Below are 19275 nucleotides of genomic sequence, written 5' to 3'. Positions count from 1 at the left end.
AAAACCACAAGAATAGTTGAAAAAATAGATTTGATTCAGTTACAACACAAACACGTTATGTAGCCGTTCCCAAGGAATGAAACTTTATGAGAAGAATCCGATTGAAGATGCCTGTAGCTTATCAGTATCCAGAATTTTAGAGAAATGAAATAGACAGGTAAAGGTCTAAAAATTCAGACATTTGACTTAGTAAAGCTTCTTTTACAGGAGACTTCTTTGCATTTAAAAATGAAACTGTACACTGTAGGAATGTTATTTATACAGAAGCTCCGATTTAAAGATCTTGCCATCTTAGGGAACAGTGTGCACACCCTGGGTGAAATTTCAACTGATAAAGAGATCTCACTTGTACTGGTATATCAGTCAGAGCTCTGTCAGGAAAACAGAGGTCATTCTAGGTATTCCATATAGGAAAGATCCCCCTCCTTCCTTTTTTGTGTTTATTTTAGCCCTTTATTGAGTCATAATAAACTGCTTATATTTGAAGTGTTCAGTAGGCACTAAATTTTGAACAAAAGATGTTTACAAAAGATAACACTGGGCCCTGGCTGGTTGGCTCAGTAGTAGAGCATCGGCCTGGCGTGCAGGAGTCCCGGGTTCGATTCCTGGGCAGGGCACACAGGGAAAGCGTCCATCTGCTTCTCCACCCTTCCCCCTCTCCTTCCTCTCTGTCTCTCTCTTCCCCTCCCGCAGCCAAGGCTCCACTGGAGCAAAGTTGGCCCAGGCACCGAGGATGGCTCTGTGGCCTCTGCCTCAGGTACTTGAATGGCTCTGGTTGCAACAGAGCAACACCCCAGATTGGCAGAGCATTGCCCCCTGGTGGGCGTGCCTGGATGGATCCTGGTTGGGCGCATGTGGGAGCCTGTCTGACTGCCTCCCCGTTTCCAACTTCAGAAAAAAATACAAAAAAAAAAATAATAATAATAATAACACTGGGGAACTTTTTTTTTCTTTCATTTTCTGTTGCATGAGATTTTAGAACTGTTTCTATATATATCTGCATCGCTGATTCCAAATCTGTTTTTTGGTGCATGCTCTAGTTCTTATGCAATTTTAATTTCTTTTACAGTTAATTACACGCATTGGTTTTATATTTTTTTAAGGGATTTTTATTTTTATTTTTTGGCAGAGACAGAGAGTTAGAGAGAGGGACAGATAGGGACAGACACACAGGAAGGAAGAGAGATGAGATGCATCAATCCTTCTTTCATGCATTGGTTTTATTTTTATTTTTTTTGTAGTTGCTTTTTTTTTTTAAGATTTTATTTATTCATTATAGAGAGGGGGGAAAGAGAGAGAGAGAGAGAGAAGGGGGGAGGAGCAGGAAGCATCAACTCCCATATGTGCCTTGACCAGGCAAGCCCAGGGTTTTGAACCGGCAACCTCAGCGTTTCCAGGTTGACGCTTTATCCACTGTGCCACCACAGGTCAGTCATGCATTGGTTTTAAATTGGAGTTAAAGGGCAACGACTCTTGGATTGAACATAACCACAAGGCAATTAATGTTTTACAAACATCACTTTTACATAATTGTAGTTGTTTTTAAATGTAAAAAATTATTTGATAAAAACACCCTCTTATTTTGTTTTAAGATTGAATCATGGCTTCTTTGAATAGGCGTAAATGTAAGAATAAGAATAGTCCTGACACCTTCTGTTATATATGTTCCACACTTCGATATCAAAGGCGCAATATTTCATCGTTTGTGACACGTGTATATATTGCCTATTTTCAAGTTCCCCTTGGCGATCAAGACAAGAATTGGGCTCCTCATGTTGTGTGTCATAATTGTGAGGAAATGCTTCGTGACTGGACAAAAGGAAAACACAAAGGAATGCCTTTTGCTATTCCCATGGTTTGGCATGAATCTAAGGACCACAGCAGTGACTGTTATTTCTGTCTGATCCATACAAAGAGGATCTGCAAGAAAAAATGGCATATGATTGCATATCCTAATATTCCTTCAGCAATACGACCTACCCTACACTCTGAGACACTCCCAGTTCTGGTTTTCATTGGTTTTATTTTTTCTAAGGACGAAGAAAGTGAACATGGTGATCAAGTGTATTTTGATAAGATGCATTAGGAAAAATGGTTGTAGGATCTGAAGGGTCTTTTTCTGATGCCAAGCAGTCATTAACCCTTCAACAGTTTAGCCAACCTTAATCGAATGACTTAGTAAGAGATTTGGGCCTATCAAAGAAAGCAGCTGAGTTATTATCCTCCAGGCTTCAAGAAAAGAATGTACTTCACCAGTCAGCTAAAGTATCCCATTTCAGGAAGTGTGAACAAATTTTTGTGGACTTTTCCAAAGACAAACACTTTGTTTACTATCATGATATCGGCTGTCTTCTCAGCTTGCTAGGTGTTACCACTTACAGTCCAACAGAATGGCGGCTATTTCTTTTTTTTCTTTTTTTTTTTAAAATTTTTTATTTATTTTTTTAATTTTTATTTTATATATTCATTTTAGAGAGGAGAGAGAGAGGGAGAGAGAGACAGAGACGGGGGGAGGAGCTGGAAGCATCAACTCCCGTATATGCCTTGACCAGGCAAGCCCAGGGTTTCGAACCGGCGACCTTAGCATTTCCAGGTCGATGCTTTATCCACTGCGCCACCACAGGTCAGGTGGCGGCTATTTCTTGACAGCTCTATACGGAGTCTGAAATGTGTTCTCCTACACAACGGAAATGTTTATGCAGTGGTTCCAATTGGTTATTCATCTCATCTGTGAAAAGGTTATAATGACATAAAAATTTTTCCTGCTAGGAGAATAGAGAAGTTTCATGAAGTATCCTTGTTTTCTGTGTTTGTGGGACAGCTGAGCTCAGGAGAAACACTGGAAGCGTGGCCGAAACGTGAAGCTCTGGAGGCAGGGATGCAAAATATTGTGAATGAACCTGTAGTTAATCGAGACAGGATCATTTTCCCCCACTTCACATCAAACTTGGCTTAATGAAGCAGTTTGTTTGGGCTTTGAATAGAGAAAGTAAATGCTTTCAACATATTATTTCTGCTATTCCTGCCTTGTCTTTCAAGAAGATAAAGGCAGGTGTATTCGGTGGACCTCAAATTCGAACCCTCATACGTGACAAAGAATTTGCCAAGATGGATAAGGAGGAGAAAGTAGCATGGCAATCTTTTTTGGCAGTTACTTCCTTGGCAACAAAAAAGCTGAAAACTTTGAACTTCTGGTTCAAAGGATGCTATTGGCTTTCCATGACATTGGATGTAACATGAGTGTTAAGATTCACTTTCTGGGTCCTGGCCGGTTGGCTCAGTGGTAGCACGTCGGCCTGGCGTGCAGAAGTCCCGGGTTCGATTTCCGGCCAGGGCACACAGGAAAAGCGCCCATCTGCTTCTCCACCCATCCCCCTCTCCTTCCTCTCTGTCTCTCTCTTCCCCTCCCGCAGCCGAGGCTCCATTGGAGCAAAGATGGCCCAGGCGCTGGGGATGGCTCTGTGGCCTCTGCCTCAGGCGCTAGAGTGGCTCTGGTCGCGACATAGTGATGCCCCGGATGGGCAGAGCATCGCCTCCTGGTGGGCAGAGTGTTGTCCCCTGGTGGGCGTGCTGGGTGGATCCCGGTCGGGCGCATGCGGGAGTCTGTCTGACTGTCTCTCCCCGTTTCCAGCTTCAGAAAAATGGAAAAAAATAAAAAAAGATTTACTTCCTGCCTGACCAGGCAGTGGCGCAGTGAATAGAGAGTCGGACTGGGATGCGGAGGACCCAGGTTCGAGACCCCGAAGTCAACAGCTTGAGCGCAGGCTCATCTGGTTTGAGCAAAAAATCTCACCAGCTTGGACTCAAAGTCTCTGGCTTGAGCAAGGGTTACTCAGTCTGCTGTAGCCCCACAGTCAAGGCACACATGAGAAAGCAATCAATGAACTAACGTGTCGCAACAAAAAACTGATGATTGATGTTTCTCATCTCTCTCTGTTCCTGTCTGTCTCTATCTATCCCTCTCTCTGACTCTCTCTGTCTCTGTAAAAAAAAAAAAAAAAAAAAAGAGTTGTTGGCTATTCTAGATCCTTATGAATTTTAAAAGGAGCTTGTCAAATTCTACCCAAAAAAGTCATATTGAGATTTTGATAGGTATTGTTTTGAATCTATAAGTTCTTTTTGGGAGAATTAACATCTTTAACAATCTTGAGTCTTCTAATCCATTAATATGGTATATTTCTCAATTTACGTAGGTTTTTGAATTTGTCTCAGCAACATTTTAGTTTTCCTTGTGTGGGGATTGCATTTTTTTTTGGTCAGATTTGTCCCTAAGTAGTTTATAATTTTGATGCTCCTTTAAATAAGATTAAAAAATTTTTTCCATTTCTGATTGTTCGTTGCTAGTACATAGAATTGGTTTTAAATGTGATTTTTCTCCTATAACCTTGATACAGTTATTTACTAATTTGAGTGTTGTTTTTTTTTTTATTTTTTGTAGAATCTATTGTACTTTTCAATAAGGAACAGTGTTAATGTAGGGAATTAAAAGTTCACATGACCATTAGAAAGTCGGAATTCAAGGAGGCCTCTGTTATTGTTGATGAAATTAGAGTGCCATTTTCCCAGGAAAGCAGCAATCTCAGATGCCTGCAGTGCCAGTATAGCTTTCACTCATCTGGAAGCTACTGTAAAAATGGGAGGTCCTGTCTACCAATGGTCATGTTGTTTCCTTTCAACTGTTTTCAAAGAGTATTGACTTCTTTTCTGCCTTCCAAATGTCAAGTGGGTTCCTCTCAAGCATCTAACATAGAACAAATGGAGAATAGAATTCTGGGGAATGTAGTTCCAGGCCTTTTCCTGCAACACAAGGAAGACTAATAGGAAGGGGTTATCACAAAGGACATTAATAGAGATGTATGTAAGATCCTGCACCTGATTGTAGAGAACTAACTTAGCAGTACTGTAAAACCTGTGGGGTTCGGTGATTTTAACTCAGTAAGATATATTCAAGGCCCTGGCCGGTTGGCTCAGCAGTAGAGCGTTGGCCTGGCGTGCAGGGGACCCGGGTTCGATTCCCGGCCAGGGCACATAGGAGAAGCGCCCATCTGCTTCTCCACCCCCCCCCTCCTTCCTCTCTGTCTCTCTCTTCCCCTCCTGCAGCCAAGGCTCCATTGGAGCAAAGATGGCCCGGGCACTGGGGATAGCTCCTTGGCCTTTGCCCCAGGCGCTAAAGTGGCTCTGGTCGTGACAGAGTGATGCCCCAGAGGGGCAGAGCATCGCCCCCTGGTGGGCAGAGCGTCGCCCCTGGTGGGCGTGCCGGGTGGATCCCAGTCGGGCGCATGCGGGAGTCTGTCTGACTGTCTCTCCCCGTTTCCAGCTTCAGAAAAAAAAAAAAATTAAAAAAAAAAAAAGATATATCCAAGAAGACAAACTTGCTCTTTAACAGTATGGGCAGTGATAAGCTCTCTGGGACAAGGAAGTGGCAGACAGATACACTCTATGTGGCACTGCTTTGTCCAATAATTGTATGAGTGTAGACAAACAAACATGTTTAAGGGGACATTGACCCCCACTGGTGAGAGACTAGAGAACCAGGTCACATATGGAATGTTTGACAGAATTGAGAATGCCTCAAGGATGCATGATGGTTGACTACAACAATTTAGAAGACTTGTTCTTTGCAGTCTGAAAAGGAAGGCTTAGGACCAGTGGGTGGAAGCTATATATAAGGAGTCAGTTTCTAAGGCAGTATAAAAGCAATTCCTGCCCTGGCTGGTTGGCTCAGTGGTAGAGCGTCGGCCTGGCGTGCAGGAGTCCTGGGTTCGATTCCCGGCCAGGGCACACAGGAGAGGCACCCATCTTCATCTCCACCCCTCCCCCTCTTCTTCCTCTCTGTCTCTCTCTTCCCCTCCCGCAGCCAGGGCTCCATTGGAGCGAAGTTGGCCCAGGCGCTGAGGATGGCTCTGTGGCCTCTGCCTCAGGCGCTAGAATGGCTCTGGTTGCAACAGAGCGACGCCCCAGATGGGCGGAGCATCGCCCCCTGGTGGGCATGCCAGGTGGATCCTGGTCAGGCGCTTGTGGGAGTCTGTCTGACTGCCTCCCCGTTTCCAACTTCAGAAAAATACAAAAAAAAAAAAAAAAGAAAGAAAGAAAGAAAGAAAGAAAGGAAAGGGAAGGGCAGGGCAGGGAAGGAAAGGGAAAGGGAAAGGGAGGGAAGGAAGGAAGGAAAGAAGGAAAAGAAAGAAAGAAAGAGAAAGGGAGAAAGAAAGAGAAAGAGAGAAAGAAAGAAAGAAAGAAAGAAAGAAAGAAAGAGAGAGAGAGAGAGAGAGAGAAAGAAAAGAAAAGAAAAGAAAAGAGAAAAGAAATTCCTGTGCAGCTGCACTATGATTGAATAGGTCAGGAGCTTCCTTTCGATTGCTGGACTGCCTGGCAAGTATATGATAAAAGAATTGTGGTTTCAAAAAAACTAATAAAAATAAAAATAATTGTGGTTTCAAATGAGAGGTTCGTCAGGCACTATTGTAACCCTGAAATTTTTTGCAGGGAGAAATTTCCCAAGTTATTGGTTATAACTTTTGCCTCATGGAATTTCTAAAAGTGAAAACAAGTTCTAATATATTATTTTCTCAACTTTATTTGGTTTGAGTAATTCCAAATAAGCTTATTCCTTGCATGTTCCTTGAAATATGGAAAATGGGAGTCATTGGCTATGTATGCAAAAGTCTTATTGCCATATTTCATTGATTCTGAAAATTGCTTCTTTGACATCTCTGACATCTGTATCAGTTGATGGTACCCTCACTATTGATGCTTTATATTTGCTGTCATCCAGATTTTTTTCTAATGTATTGATATTACAGAGAGAGAAGGGGGGAGAGAGAGAGACAGAAGCATCAATCTGTTCCTGTATATGCCCTGACTGGGCATCAAACCCGCAACTTTTGTGTATTGGGGGATGCTTTTAACCAACTGAGCTATCTGTCCAAGGTCAGATTCTTTTTTCTTGTGTGTACAGATTTGGTCTTAGCTTTTTCTTTTTTGATTGTTTTATAGATGAGAGGGAGGAAGGGAGAGAGGGGTAAAGGAGAGGAGGAGAGAGAGAGAATCATTAACTCCTTGCACTTAGTTGTTCCATTTAGTTGTGTACTCCTAGATTGCTTCTTGTGTGTGCCCTGACTGCGGATCGAACTGAACCTTCGGCCTCAGCACACCAGGACAGTGCTTTATCTATTGAGCCAACTGGCCAGTCCTAACCATTCTTTTATTTCTTTTTAAATTTTATTTATTTTATTTTAGAGAGAAGAGAGATAGAAAGGCGGGGGGTGGGGAGCAGAAAGCATCAAGTTGTAGTTGCTTCCCATATGTGCCTTGACCTGGTAAGCCTGGAGTTTCGAACCAGTGACCTCAGCATTCCAGGTTGGCACTTTTTCCACTGTACCACCACAGGTCAGGCTGTCCTAAGTATTCTTTTTTTTTTTTTTTTTCTGAAGCTGGAAACAGGGAGAGACAGTCAGACAGACTCCCGCATGCGCCCGACCGGGATCCACCCGGCACGCCCACCATGGGGCGATGCTCTGCCCACCAGGGGACGATGCTCTGCCCATCCTGGGCGTCGCCATGTTGCGACCAGAGCCACTCTAGCGCCTGAGGCAGAGGCCACAGAGCCATCCCCAGCGCCCAGGCCATCTTTGCTCCAATGGAGCCTTGGCTGCGGGAGGGGAAGAGAGAGACAGAGAGGAAGGAGAGGGGGAGGGGTGGAGAAGCAGATGGGCGCTTCTCCTGTGTGCCCTGGCCGGGAATCGAACCCGGGTCCTCCGCACGCTAGGCCGACGCTCTACCACTGAGCACTGAGCCAACCGGCCAGGGCTTTGTCCTAAGTATTCTTAATGCTATCATTTCAGTGGAATTCCATACATATCTTATACGACCTTAGTTATTTAATTGCCTTTTAATATACAGAGGTTGGCAAAGTAGGTTTACAGTTATACAAACAAGGAATACAATAGTCAATGAATAATAATACAAGAAAAAACTGTTTCACCTACAACTGTAAACCAATTTTGCTTACCCCCATATCTTCATAAAGATTAAATGGCACTGAAACACAAATAGGAATAACAAAGCTTAAGCTTGATATTAGTGAGGTTATTTATTTTTGGAGAAATGACTACAATTCCATATTTTCTTGGAAAGAAACAACTAAGTGCGTTATACCTGTGCAATTCCAGATAAGGTCTAGGGATCAATTAGAAATGGAGAATTGTAGGTCCCAGCCAACATCTACTAAAATAAAAATCTGCATTTAAACAAGATTCCCATTAAAAGTTTGAGAAACATTGCTTTATACAACCTCATATAGGATGGTAACCCATATGTAGAAGGAGCTGTGTTAAATTTTTCTTCCTGTGAGCCCCACTCAGTGTTAGAAAGATTTTTATGCCTCAGTACTCTTTGGCCTTGTCTACTAATTTAATATCATGTGCAAATTACATTAGCATTCTATTAAATTCTCTCATTCAGATCCAGCAAATGAAAACGTTTAAGAACAAATTCAACACACTTATCTGGAGTACCCTACTATGTAATTTTCTCTGCCTGAATGGCTATATTCCAAAATGCTATTTTATTTTGTGCATCTTTAATTAAAAACACTAAAAATTGATACTTTGAGCACTTAACCCTTTTTGTTCTATTCCTTTGTTAATTTTCCTCACCTCAAATATGTGTACAGTATCATTAACTTAGTTATAGTTGTTAATGGTTTTGTGTCTAGTATATTTTCTTACTGTTTTATAAATTGCCAAGATTACCGATTGTCTTTTAAGCAAATGTCTATTAAAGTCACCTATATTAGATGTAGTTTGGAAACCATATGTAAATCTATGTTGGACAGAGTTCTTAGTATTTAGATAGTAGAATTCACTGTCGTTTGTGCCAGGGGTTTATTAAATGGAGATACTATCTCACAGATTCTTGGGAACCACATAGAACTGGGGACCCCACAGGAATTTTTTCCTCTTTCTGTACATTCAGGAAATGACTGTTAACATGTGTCGGCTCTAGGACCAAGCCATCTCTGCCATGCTCCCTGAGAGCATAGATGCTCTGTATCCTGTCAGTACCCTGTTAAACTCACACACGAGCACAACTTATTCGTGGAACATAAATGACATCTCAATTTTTAGTTAGAAGGGAGTCGGGAAATAGACCAGAAGGGGCTTGGAATTAGAGTTGACTGAGCTAAGGCATGTGTCCTACAAAAAGTCAAATAATAGCTCCTATTATTATTATGTCACTGAAATTTTCAATTAAAGAATTATATTGTGAGTGACAGAGGAACATTTTAAATACCCCAGTGGTGTCATATTTATCATATAAGGAACTTACTACAAGAACTTTGATTGATAAAACTTTAACAGAGCATTTCTGTGAATGTCAGGACTAAACAGTTTCTAAAATTCTTTTGGACTCTTATGTGACCTTCACAAAGAGCTATTTAAAAATGGTTTAAAGTTAGAAGTCCTTGAAAAAATTTTAAACAGATGACTAAAAGATGAGTCAATTTTGGAAGCATTTTTAAAAATTAAAATTTTGTCTGACCAGGCAGTGACGCAGTGGACAGAGCGTTGGACTGGGACACAGAGGACCCAAGTTCAGAACCCCAAGGTTGCCGGCTTGAGCATGGAGTCGCTGGCTTGAACAAGGGGTCATTCATTTTGCTGGAGCCCCCCAGTCCAGGCACACATGAGAAGGCAATCAGTGAACAACTAAGGTGCTACAACGAAGAATGGATGCTTCTCATCTCTCTCCATTCCTGTCTGTCTATCCCTATCTGTCCTTCTCCCTGTCTCTCTCTCTGTCTCTGTCACACATACACAAGAAAAAAAAAATTAAAATTTTTATTGAGATAATTGTAAATTCACGTGTACTTGTAAGAAATAACATAGGGATTCCATGTGCTCTATACCAATTTCCACCAGTAGATTCTTCTTGAAAAACTGTAATACAATATCATAACCGAGATACTGACATTGATAACAACTCATTTATCTTATTTACATTTTGTCAGTTTTACTTGTACTTATTTGTGTATGTGTGTTTAGTTCTGTATGGTTTTATCACATGTAGGCCCGTGTGTCCACCACCAGTATCAAGATACGGAATATTCGTTCTATCACCTCAAGGATCAGTAGTGTCACCCCCTTTTATATAACCACATTTGCTTGCCTCCACCTCACCCCTTGACAAATTCCACCTGTCATTTCAGAAATGTCATATAAAGTGGATCATATAGTATGTAATCTTTGGGATTGGCTTTTTTACTTATCATAATTTTCTGAAGATTCATCCAAGTTGTTGATGCCTTAATAGTTATTTTACTGTGTTAATTTGCTTCTGCACATTTCACATGTTGGATATCTGTTCAGGTCTGCTTCAATTGTGTAGAGTTGGTTATAAACCGGGACCAAAGGCACCACCACTTTTACTGACCACAGAGCATCAGAGAGATCGGTTTTGATGCTGTGATAGCAAGTTATCCACACCTTTTAAAAAAAAGTCTTTTTTGTGTGTGACAGAGACAGAGAGAGGGATAGATAGGGACAGACAGGAAGGGAGAGAGATGAGAAGCATCAGCTCTTCATTGCGGCACCTTAGTTGTTCATTGATTGCTTTCTCATATGTGCCTTGACCAGGGGCTACAGCAGACCAAGTGACCCCTTGCTCAAACCAGCGACCCTGGGTTCAAGCTGGTGAGCTTTGCTCAAACCAGATGAGCACGCACTCAAGCCGGCAACCTTGGGGCTTTGAACCTGGGTCCTCTGTGTCCCAGTTCAACACTCTATCCACTGTGCCATGCCTGGTCGGGCAAGAAAATTCTCTTTATACCTAAAGTTCTTTTCTTGTCAAGATGAGTCCTAGTTGTTTAGCTGAATCGATGGCCTTAAGATCTTTTCACTCCAGTCAGTAAATCGGTGATCACCACTTTCAAGTAAGAAATTGTCAGCCCTGCCTCTACTTGATGTTTGAGGCATGATGAGCTGAGGGACATAAATTCAAAAACCTTTGGTCATGGTTCTAGTTTGTGGAAAAATTAATCTGTTACCTGGATTTTCCCAAGCCATGAATTTCACATATCCAAGGTTCTGTATTTTCTCCCCCCCCCCCCCCCCCATTTTTCACATTTTCTGAAGTTGGAAACAGAGAGGCAGTCAGACAGACTCCAGCATGCGCCCAACCGGAATCCACCCGGCATGCCCACCAGGGGGCAATGCTCCGCCCATCCGGGGCGTTGCTCTGCTGCACCCAGAGCCATTCCAGCGCCTGAGGCAGAGGCCATGGAGCCAACCTCAGCGCCCGGGCCAACCTTGCTCCAGTGGAGCCGTGGCTGCAGGAGGGGAAGAGAGAGACAGAGAGGAAGGAGAAGGGGAGGGGTGGAGAAGCAGATGGGCACTTCTCCTGTGTGCCCTGGCCGGGAATCGAACCCGGGACTCCTGCTCGCCAGGCCAACGCTCTACCACTGAGCCAACCAGCCAGGGCCGGTTCTGGTATTTTCAAAATACCAAAGGCACTACAAGTTGTCTTCAGAGCAAGAAGAGCAGAGGTTGATGCAGTGAAGCTGTTATATCCATGTTATTAGGCGAGATACAGTCATAAAGAGTTAAACTAAGAGCTCCAGGAATACAGGCATTATCTCGTCTTGTTTGTTACTGAGTTTTCTGCCTCTGGTACAGTGCCTAATTAACATCAAGCAGGCACTGAAATAATGACCAGAGGAGGAAAGGAGAAGGGGAGCTTCCAAGAAATATGATGCCAGCTTTACTGGTGGTGGCTCAGTGGATAGAGTATTGACCTGGTATGTTAAGGTCCCAGGTTCTAAACCCCAAGGTTGCCAGCTGGAGTGCAGGATTACCAGTTTGAGTGTGGGATTATCAACATGATCCCATTGTCTCTGGCTTGAGCCCCAAGGTTGCTGGTTTGAGCAAGGGCTCACTGGCTTGGCTTGAGATCCCAGCTTCTCCCCATCAAGGCACCTACGAGAAGCAATCGATGAACAACTGAAGTGACATAATTACGAGTTGATGCTTTTCATCACTTTCCCTTCCTGTCTATCTGTCTGTCTGTCTCTTTCTCTCTCTCAAAAAAAAAGAAGTGTGATGCCCAGTTCTTTTGGTATGAGTGCAAACTATTACAAAGTAAGTACAGAAAACTCTGAAGGGTGTATGTGTGTGGGGGGGGAGTTGCTATGGAAGGAGGTGAGGGAAAGATGGGAGTATACTACCCTTCCCCCAGAAAAAAAATACAGCTCTGAATTCACACCAAGCACTTTCCATTCAGCAGCCTTGTACTTATTATTCCCTCTCTGTGGGCAGTCACTCATTCCCCGATGGTTTTGTTCATTTAGGTCTCCAGTCAGATATAAACACCTCATAGAGGTCTTTGGTGAACATCTTGTGTACTGTAGCCCACCCTCTTCCCTCTTCCCTGTCCCTTCCTTCCCTCTTGGTCACTCTCTTCCCTTTCTCTGCTGTATTTACTTCATGGCATTTGTGATTTCCTGGAACCCTCTGTTTGTTTGTCTCTCATCTAGACTGTCAACTCCCAGAGGGCAGGGACTGTCTCTCCACAATTCATTGTTATATCCCCACGACTTATGTCAATTTGTGACACAAAGTAGTAACTTTTTGGCAAACAAGTATTCTGACGGGGGTGTGTGTGTGTGTGTGTGTGTGTGTGTGTGTGTGTGTGTTTTGAGAGAGAGGGAGAGAGAGGTGGGTGGGGGAAGGGACAGACAGAGAAGCATCAGCTTGTTCCACTCAGTTGTGCCATTGATTGCTTCTCATATGTACCCTTACTGGTGCTCAAAACTCAAACCAGCACCCTCGGGTATTGAGTCTGCAACCCCAGGATCGAACCAATGACTTTGGCATTCTAGGATGACAGTCTGTTATTACCTGTGCCACTGGTCACGGCCCTTGGCTTATTTTGTACTTTCCTTGCCTTAGCCCCCAGGTTAGCTCTTTTTCCAAAGAACTGGATTTTTTTAGTGAAGTAGTAGTATTTAAAGCCACAATCTGGGTGTTGTGTTCATTGGTATTTGGGTGTTGTTTGTTCCTCAAGCCCTCTCAATAATAGAGGTGTGTGTGTGTGCATATTAGTCCCCTTAATGTACAAGGGATATGTTCCAAGACCCCCAGTGGATTCCTAAAACCACAGATAGTGCCAAACCCTGTATATACTATATTTTTTCCTGTACATGTCTTTTCACTTCAGGGCTTCTGTTTCATATATCCTAACTACCAGCATCACTGCTCTGCTGGCACTTTGGGTATTTATTTATTCATTCATTCATTCATTCATTTATTTTTTGACAGACAGGAAAGGAGAGTGATGAGAAGCATCATATCCTCATTGCAGCTCCTTAGTTATTCAGTAATTGCTTTCTCATATGTGCCTTGACGGGGATGGGGGGTGGGGGTACAGCAGAGTTTGTGACCCCTTGCTCAAGTCAGTGACCTTGGGCTTCAAGCCAGTGACCCCTCACTCAAGGTGATGAACCTGTGCTCAAGCTGGATGAGCCCGTGCTCAAGCTGGTGACCTCGGGGTTTCGAACCTGGGTCCTCCATGTCACAGTCTGAAGCTCTTATCAACTGTGCAACCGTCTGGACAGGCTGGGTCCGTTGTTAAGTAAAATAGGGGTTACTTGAACACAAGCGCTGTGATACAACAGCAAACTGATTACTGAGGCAGCTATTAATGGGCAGGTAGCTTAATTCTTCCAAAGGAAGTGGAATTTAAAGAGAAGGCTCAATTCTACCAATATACACAGTAAAAGATCACAGTGAAAGCACAGCCTGTCTCCTGGAAAGCTTTGAAAAATATTTGTTTTGGAAGTAAATCTGCTTATAGTGAACATGAATTTCAGTCCCTTTCCCTGAATTACCTGTTTATGGAAAAAATATTTGAAAAGGTTAGTTGTTTTTTAAGAATGTGTCTCATTAAAGACTTACTGCTTTTTTATGTTGCATTTTTTAAATAAACTTTCAATTTTAGAGTAGTTTTAGGGGGCAAAAAACAACTTAATGCTTTTTTAAAGGCATTGAATATTTATAAAGGAGATATTCCTGCTCTGTTTGCTTGCTTTCTGTGATCCAGAAAATATGGAGACTAAGATACAGTAAGTGGGTCATGAGGAACCATCTTCTTCCATTTGCATCTAGAGGAAGCGAGAGGCTCTAAGAGCCAAATATAACAGGATCTGTGGTCAACCTTCCTTAGATGGTCAACATTCATCTTGCCAGTTTTTGTAAATTTATTTATTTATTTTACAGGGACAGAGAGAGAGAGTCAGAGAGAGGGATAGACAGAGACAGACAGACAGGAACGGACAGAGATGAGAAACATCAATCATCAATTTTTCGTTGTGAGACCTTAGTTGTTCATTGATTGCTTTCTCATGTGTGCCTTGACCGCGGGCCTTCAGCAGACCGAGTAACCCCTTGTTTGAGCCAGCGACCTTGGGTCCAAGCTGGTGAGCTTTTTGCTCAAACCAGATGAGCCCGCGCTCAAGCTGGCGACGTTGGGGTCTCAATCCTGGGTCCTCTGCATCCCAGTTCGACGCTCTATCCACTGCACCACCGCCTGGTCAGGCTGTAAATTCATTTTCTTAATGCACAGATATAAGTGGAATTTTACCAAGAGCTCCATGTTGAGTCTTATGTACACATGATCTGACTCCAAAGAAGTCTAGCTCTAAACCAGGAAAGTTCAGTAGTGCCTCTATCATGACTGTACAGTGTGTCCATCAAGTAATGGTGCACTTTTGACCGGTCACAGGAAAGCAACAAAAGACGATAGAAATGTGAAATCTGCACCAAATAAAAGGAAAACTCTTCCAGTTTTATACCTATTCAGAAGTGCAGTTCGATGTGGGCTCACGCACAGATTTTTTTTTTTTTTTTTTAGGGCTCCTTAGGTAGCTATCCCGTATAGCCTTTACAGACTCGTCACTGACTGATGGCCTACCAGACTAGGGTTTCCCCACCAAACTGCTGGTTTCCTTCAACTGCTTATCCCGCCGAGTAATGTTATTCCTATGTGGTGGCGCTTCGTTATAAACATGCCGATATTCACGTTGCACTTTGGTCACGGATTCGAATTTAGAGAGCCACAGAACACACTGAACTTTCCTCTGTACCGTCCACATCTCGACTGGCATGACTGTGGGCTGCTCCGCTGTACACACGGTGTTATGTCATGTGCACATGCTGCCACATCATCCTACAGAAACTGGGAGGGTTTTCCTTTTATTTGGTGCAGATTTCACATTTCTATTGTCTTTTGTTGCTTTCCTGTGACCGGTCAAAAGTGCACCATGACTTTACGGACACACTGTATTTTTAAAGTTTTCATAAAAGCTACCTTCAGAGTGTGTATTGTGCACTTTAGGCTTTTATATATTTATGCCCAGAGGGTACAAAAGGAGAAAATGTGAGTATGGACAGATCCACTGAAAACTTGACATGTAGGTCAACTCTTGGCTGTGTGTGTGTGTTTAGTTCTTGTTTTTAGTAATTGCAGCATTAATTACCTGTTTGTGAGAGCTTGCCTCAGTGTTGGTCTTCAGTTCCTTCTGTATAGGTTAAGTCAGTGGTCCCCAACCATTTTTGGGCCACGGACCAGTTTAATGTCAGAAAATATTTTCACGGACCGGCCTTTAGAGTGGGACGGATAAATGCACAAAATTATGCGACCAGCATAAAAACTGTGGTATTTTTAAATATAACTGTCGAACTTACAAGACAAGCATCAAGAGTGAGTCTTAGACGGATATAACAGAGGGAATCTGGTCATTTTTAAAAAATAAAACATCGTTCAGACTTAAATATAAATAAAACGGAAATAATGTAAGTTATTTATTCTTTCTCTGTGGACCTGTACCAAATGGCCCACGGACCGGTACCTGGGACCGTACTGGGTTAAGTGATTTCCACTCCTCAAACTTGAGTCCTTCAGGAACCATCTTTGTGATTTTTGCTACATCTGCAAATCTTTACCTTAAGTTTGTCTTTAATATGTCTGACTTTTAGCCTTTTTCTAGATAATATCTGTGAAACTGTGTATCTGATGTATTGATCCCCTACAGTCACAAGTACTATAGGCAGTGTATATTCAGCACTTGGGGACCTGGGAACTAGAGCTCCAACTATCCTTTAAGTTCTGAAATTCCATAAGCAAAACTCCTGCCTTGAGCTTTGAAGTTGTGTCAGTTATGTGTTTTTCCCAGTTGACACATAGTGCAAGTTGGCAGCTTTTTATATATATTATATTAGAATACATCTTATATTCTGTAATAATAGCGAATAAACATTAAATTTTAAAATTATTTTTCAAATGTGAGGTGTAAATTATCATACATTATTTTAGTTTTTTTGATAACCTGGAAAATTGCTTTTATTTATACTTTTTTTTTTTTTCATTTTTCTGAAGCTGGAAACAGGGAGAGACAGTCAGACAGACTCCCGCATGTGCCCGACCGGGATCCACCTGGCACGCCCACCAGGGGCTACGCTCTGCCCACCAGGGGGCGATGCTCTGCCCATCCTGGGTGTCGCCATGTTGCGACCAGAGCCACTCTAGCGCCTGAGGCAGAGGCCACAGAGCCATCCCCAGTGCCCGGGCCATCTTTGCTCCAATGGAGCCTTGGCTGCGGGAGGGGAAGAGAGAGACAGAGAGGAAAGCGCGGCGGAGGGGTGGAGAAGCAAATGGGCGCTTCTCCTGTGTGCCCTGGCCGGGAATCGAACCCGGGTCCTCCGCACGCTAGGTATTTATACTTTTTCTGAGAGAGAGAAGCATCAACTCATTGTTCCACTTACTTTGTGCACCCCATTGATGGCTTCTCATATGTGCGCTGACTAGGACTTGTACCAGTGACCTTGGGATCGAGCCAGTGACCTCAGTGCTTAGGGATGATGCTCTATCCACTATACTACCAGCCAGGGCCACATTATCTTAGTTTCTTAAGATTCAGCGTATTTCTTCAACTAGAATGTTCATTATTGTGTATCATTTTTATTTTAATTGAGGGGAACAAAATCTGATTGTCCTGATTCAGGTGTGCCAGAAAAATGCAGTGGTAAACTCATCCAATAAAATAATAACCTGATATGTAGGACACTCAGTACCTGCCTTAAAAAACAAGATATAGAACATAGAGTATTATGTTACTCACTGTGAAAATGTTGTGGGGAAATATCTAAATTATGATAAGTACCTGTGTACCATCATTGAATTAATATATTCTGAGTTATTTGTGAAGAATATTGCCAGAAGCCAACTGGATGTCATATAGTATATTTATTCATATTAAATTCTTTGATGAGTGGGAAATACACTAATTTGTGTGTGCATTAGGAAGACCTCATAAAAATTCACTTTAATGGACTTCTTTAAAACTAAACTTGATGTCATATTTTGCAAAAGGGGTGACGAACTGAAATATGAGTATAACTAAATGTGAGTTTTTGCATCTTTTTAGTTTAAGTAAAATACTTTGTTCTGCTCAGTCACAGACATAAAATGTTACCTAGCACACCATCTACAAAACATTTGATTTGCTACAAATAAAATACAACACAATACAAATAAATACAAATATAATAACCTTCTCGTGTGACATTATCTTAACAGAGAGAAGGAGCAAGAAAGGGAAGAACAGTTAATGGAAGACAAGAAAAGGAAGAAAGAGGATAAAAAGAAAAAAGAAGCCACTCAGAAGGTGGGTTTAATCAATTAAGTCTTTTAATAATGCTGCAGCTGATTTCATGAAAAGAACAATAAACAATATTGAGAAATGCAAGACTTTTACCAACTTTTGTCATATTTCATTATTTGAATCATAATTAATCTCCATTTTCTTAAGCAAACTTATTGAATAACTTGAGTTGCCACAGTTTGCCCTGCTATTCTCCTTTTGGTTCACCTCCAGCATTGTCATTTATATGAGTCTGCCTTTTGATAATTTCATAAAGAAATCTCCCTTGCAGAGGGTCTTTTGGGCCTTCACAGTGATTTGAGAAAGAAAGCATTGCATGGCTTTGAGATTTTGCCTAAGGTAGAAGAGGTGCTAAAAAAAAAAAAAGGCAGATAGATAGCTGTCAGTTGTGAAGTCTTAGTTGAAGTGTTTGTGTGATGGGGCTGTTGGAGCAAGCAGAGATGGTCAGAGCCCCTTGTCTTGTTCCCTTTGCTGTAGAGCAGTGGTTCTCCCGCTGGGGTCACGACCCACAGGTTGAGAACTGCTGCTATAGAGCATGCCCCTCTGCCCTGGACATTGTCTGAGCTCATTTCCCCCACCTTGCCACCCCTCTTAGCATTGCCTGATATGGGCTTTGGCTCAACAGTGTTGCAGGTTTCCCAGTATTGTTGTATATAGTTCAGCTTTCTGAATTACTGAAATTTGATTATGAGTGCCAGCATTAAAAACAATACTGGAAATACTATCTGAATTGAGTTGCCTGTGGCCCTGCCACATTAAACCTATAAAACGTGATTTATCTTTTTTTATGACTTAATTAAAAGGAATATTCGTTATTATTTGGTGCTGTAATAGACTACTTTGCTCTTTAAGATTTTGTCTGCTTTTAACTTTTGTTTCTGTGCTCACCATCAAATCTTTATGCTTTTAGGATACCTGCTTCTAATGTGTTCCTTCTAACCTGAGCTTGTTGTAATGGTCTAAAATAGCAGTAAAGGATTTGACAAAGTTGTCAGATAATGAGCCAGATACTTAAAAAAAATTTTTTTTTTGAAATGAGACTTTTTTATTGATTTTTTTATATTGACATCAGTTCCTCTTTTTTTTTTTTTTTTTTTTTTTTTGCATTTTTCTGAAGCTGGAAACGGGGAGGCAGTCAGACAGACTCCGCATGCGCCTGACCAGGATCCACCCGGCATGCCCACCAGGGGGCGATGCTCTGCCCCTCTGGGGCGTCGCTCTGTTGCATCCAGAGCTATTCTAGCGCCTGAGGCAGAGGCCACAGAGCCATCCTCAGCACCCGGGCCATCTTTGCTCCAATGGAGTCCTGGCTGCGGGAGGGGAAGAGAGAGAGAGAGAGGAAGGAGAGGGGGAGGGGCAGAGAAGCAGATGGGCGCTTCTCCTGTGTGCCCTGGCCGGGAATCGAACCCGGGGCTCCTGCACGCCAGGCTGATGCTCTACCACTGAGCCAACCGGCCAGGGCCTTAAAATATATTTTTTTAAGATTTTTATTTACTGATTTTTACAGAGGGCAGGTGGAGGAACAAGAGGTATCAACTTATAGAGTCTTCACTTTAGTTGTT

General features: G+C 42.4%; 1 protein-coding gene across 4 annotated transcripts in view; it reads left to right on the top strand.

Annotated features, from left to right (window-relative positions):
- TNRC6B (trinucleotide repeat containing adaptor 6B) overlaps positions 1-19275 on the top strand; it is a 288141-nt gene that overhangs the window by 186626 nt on the left and 82240 nt on the right. For all 4 annotated transcript variants that reach the window (XM_066257399.1, XM_066257391.1, XM_066257372.1 and 1 more), the window contains one exon: positions 17629-17716. In XM_066257399.1, coding sequence (XP_066113496.1) covers positions 17629-17716 — 88 coding nt within the window. The remainder of the gene's footprint in view (positions 1-17628; positions 17717-19275) is intronic.

The sequence above is a fragment of the Saccopteryx bilineata genome, chromosome 1 (genome assembly GCF_036850765.1).
Source record: "Saccopteryx bilineata isolate mSacBil1 chromosome 1, mSacBil1_pri_phased_curated, whole genome shotgun sequence".
NCBI classification, from domain to species: domain Eukaryota; kingdom Metazoa; phylum Chordata; class Mammalia; order Chiroptera; family Emballonuridae; genus Saccopteryx; species Saccopteryx bilineata.
This window is presented reverse-complemented; position numbering and strand designations above follow the sequence as displayed.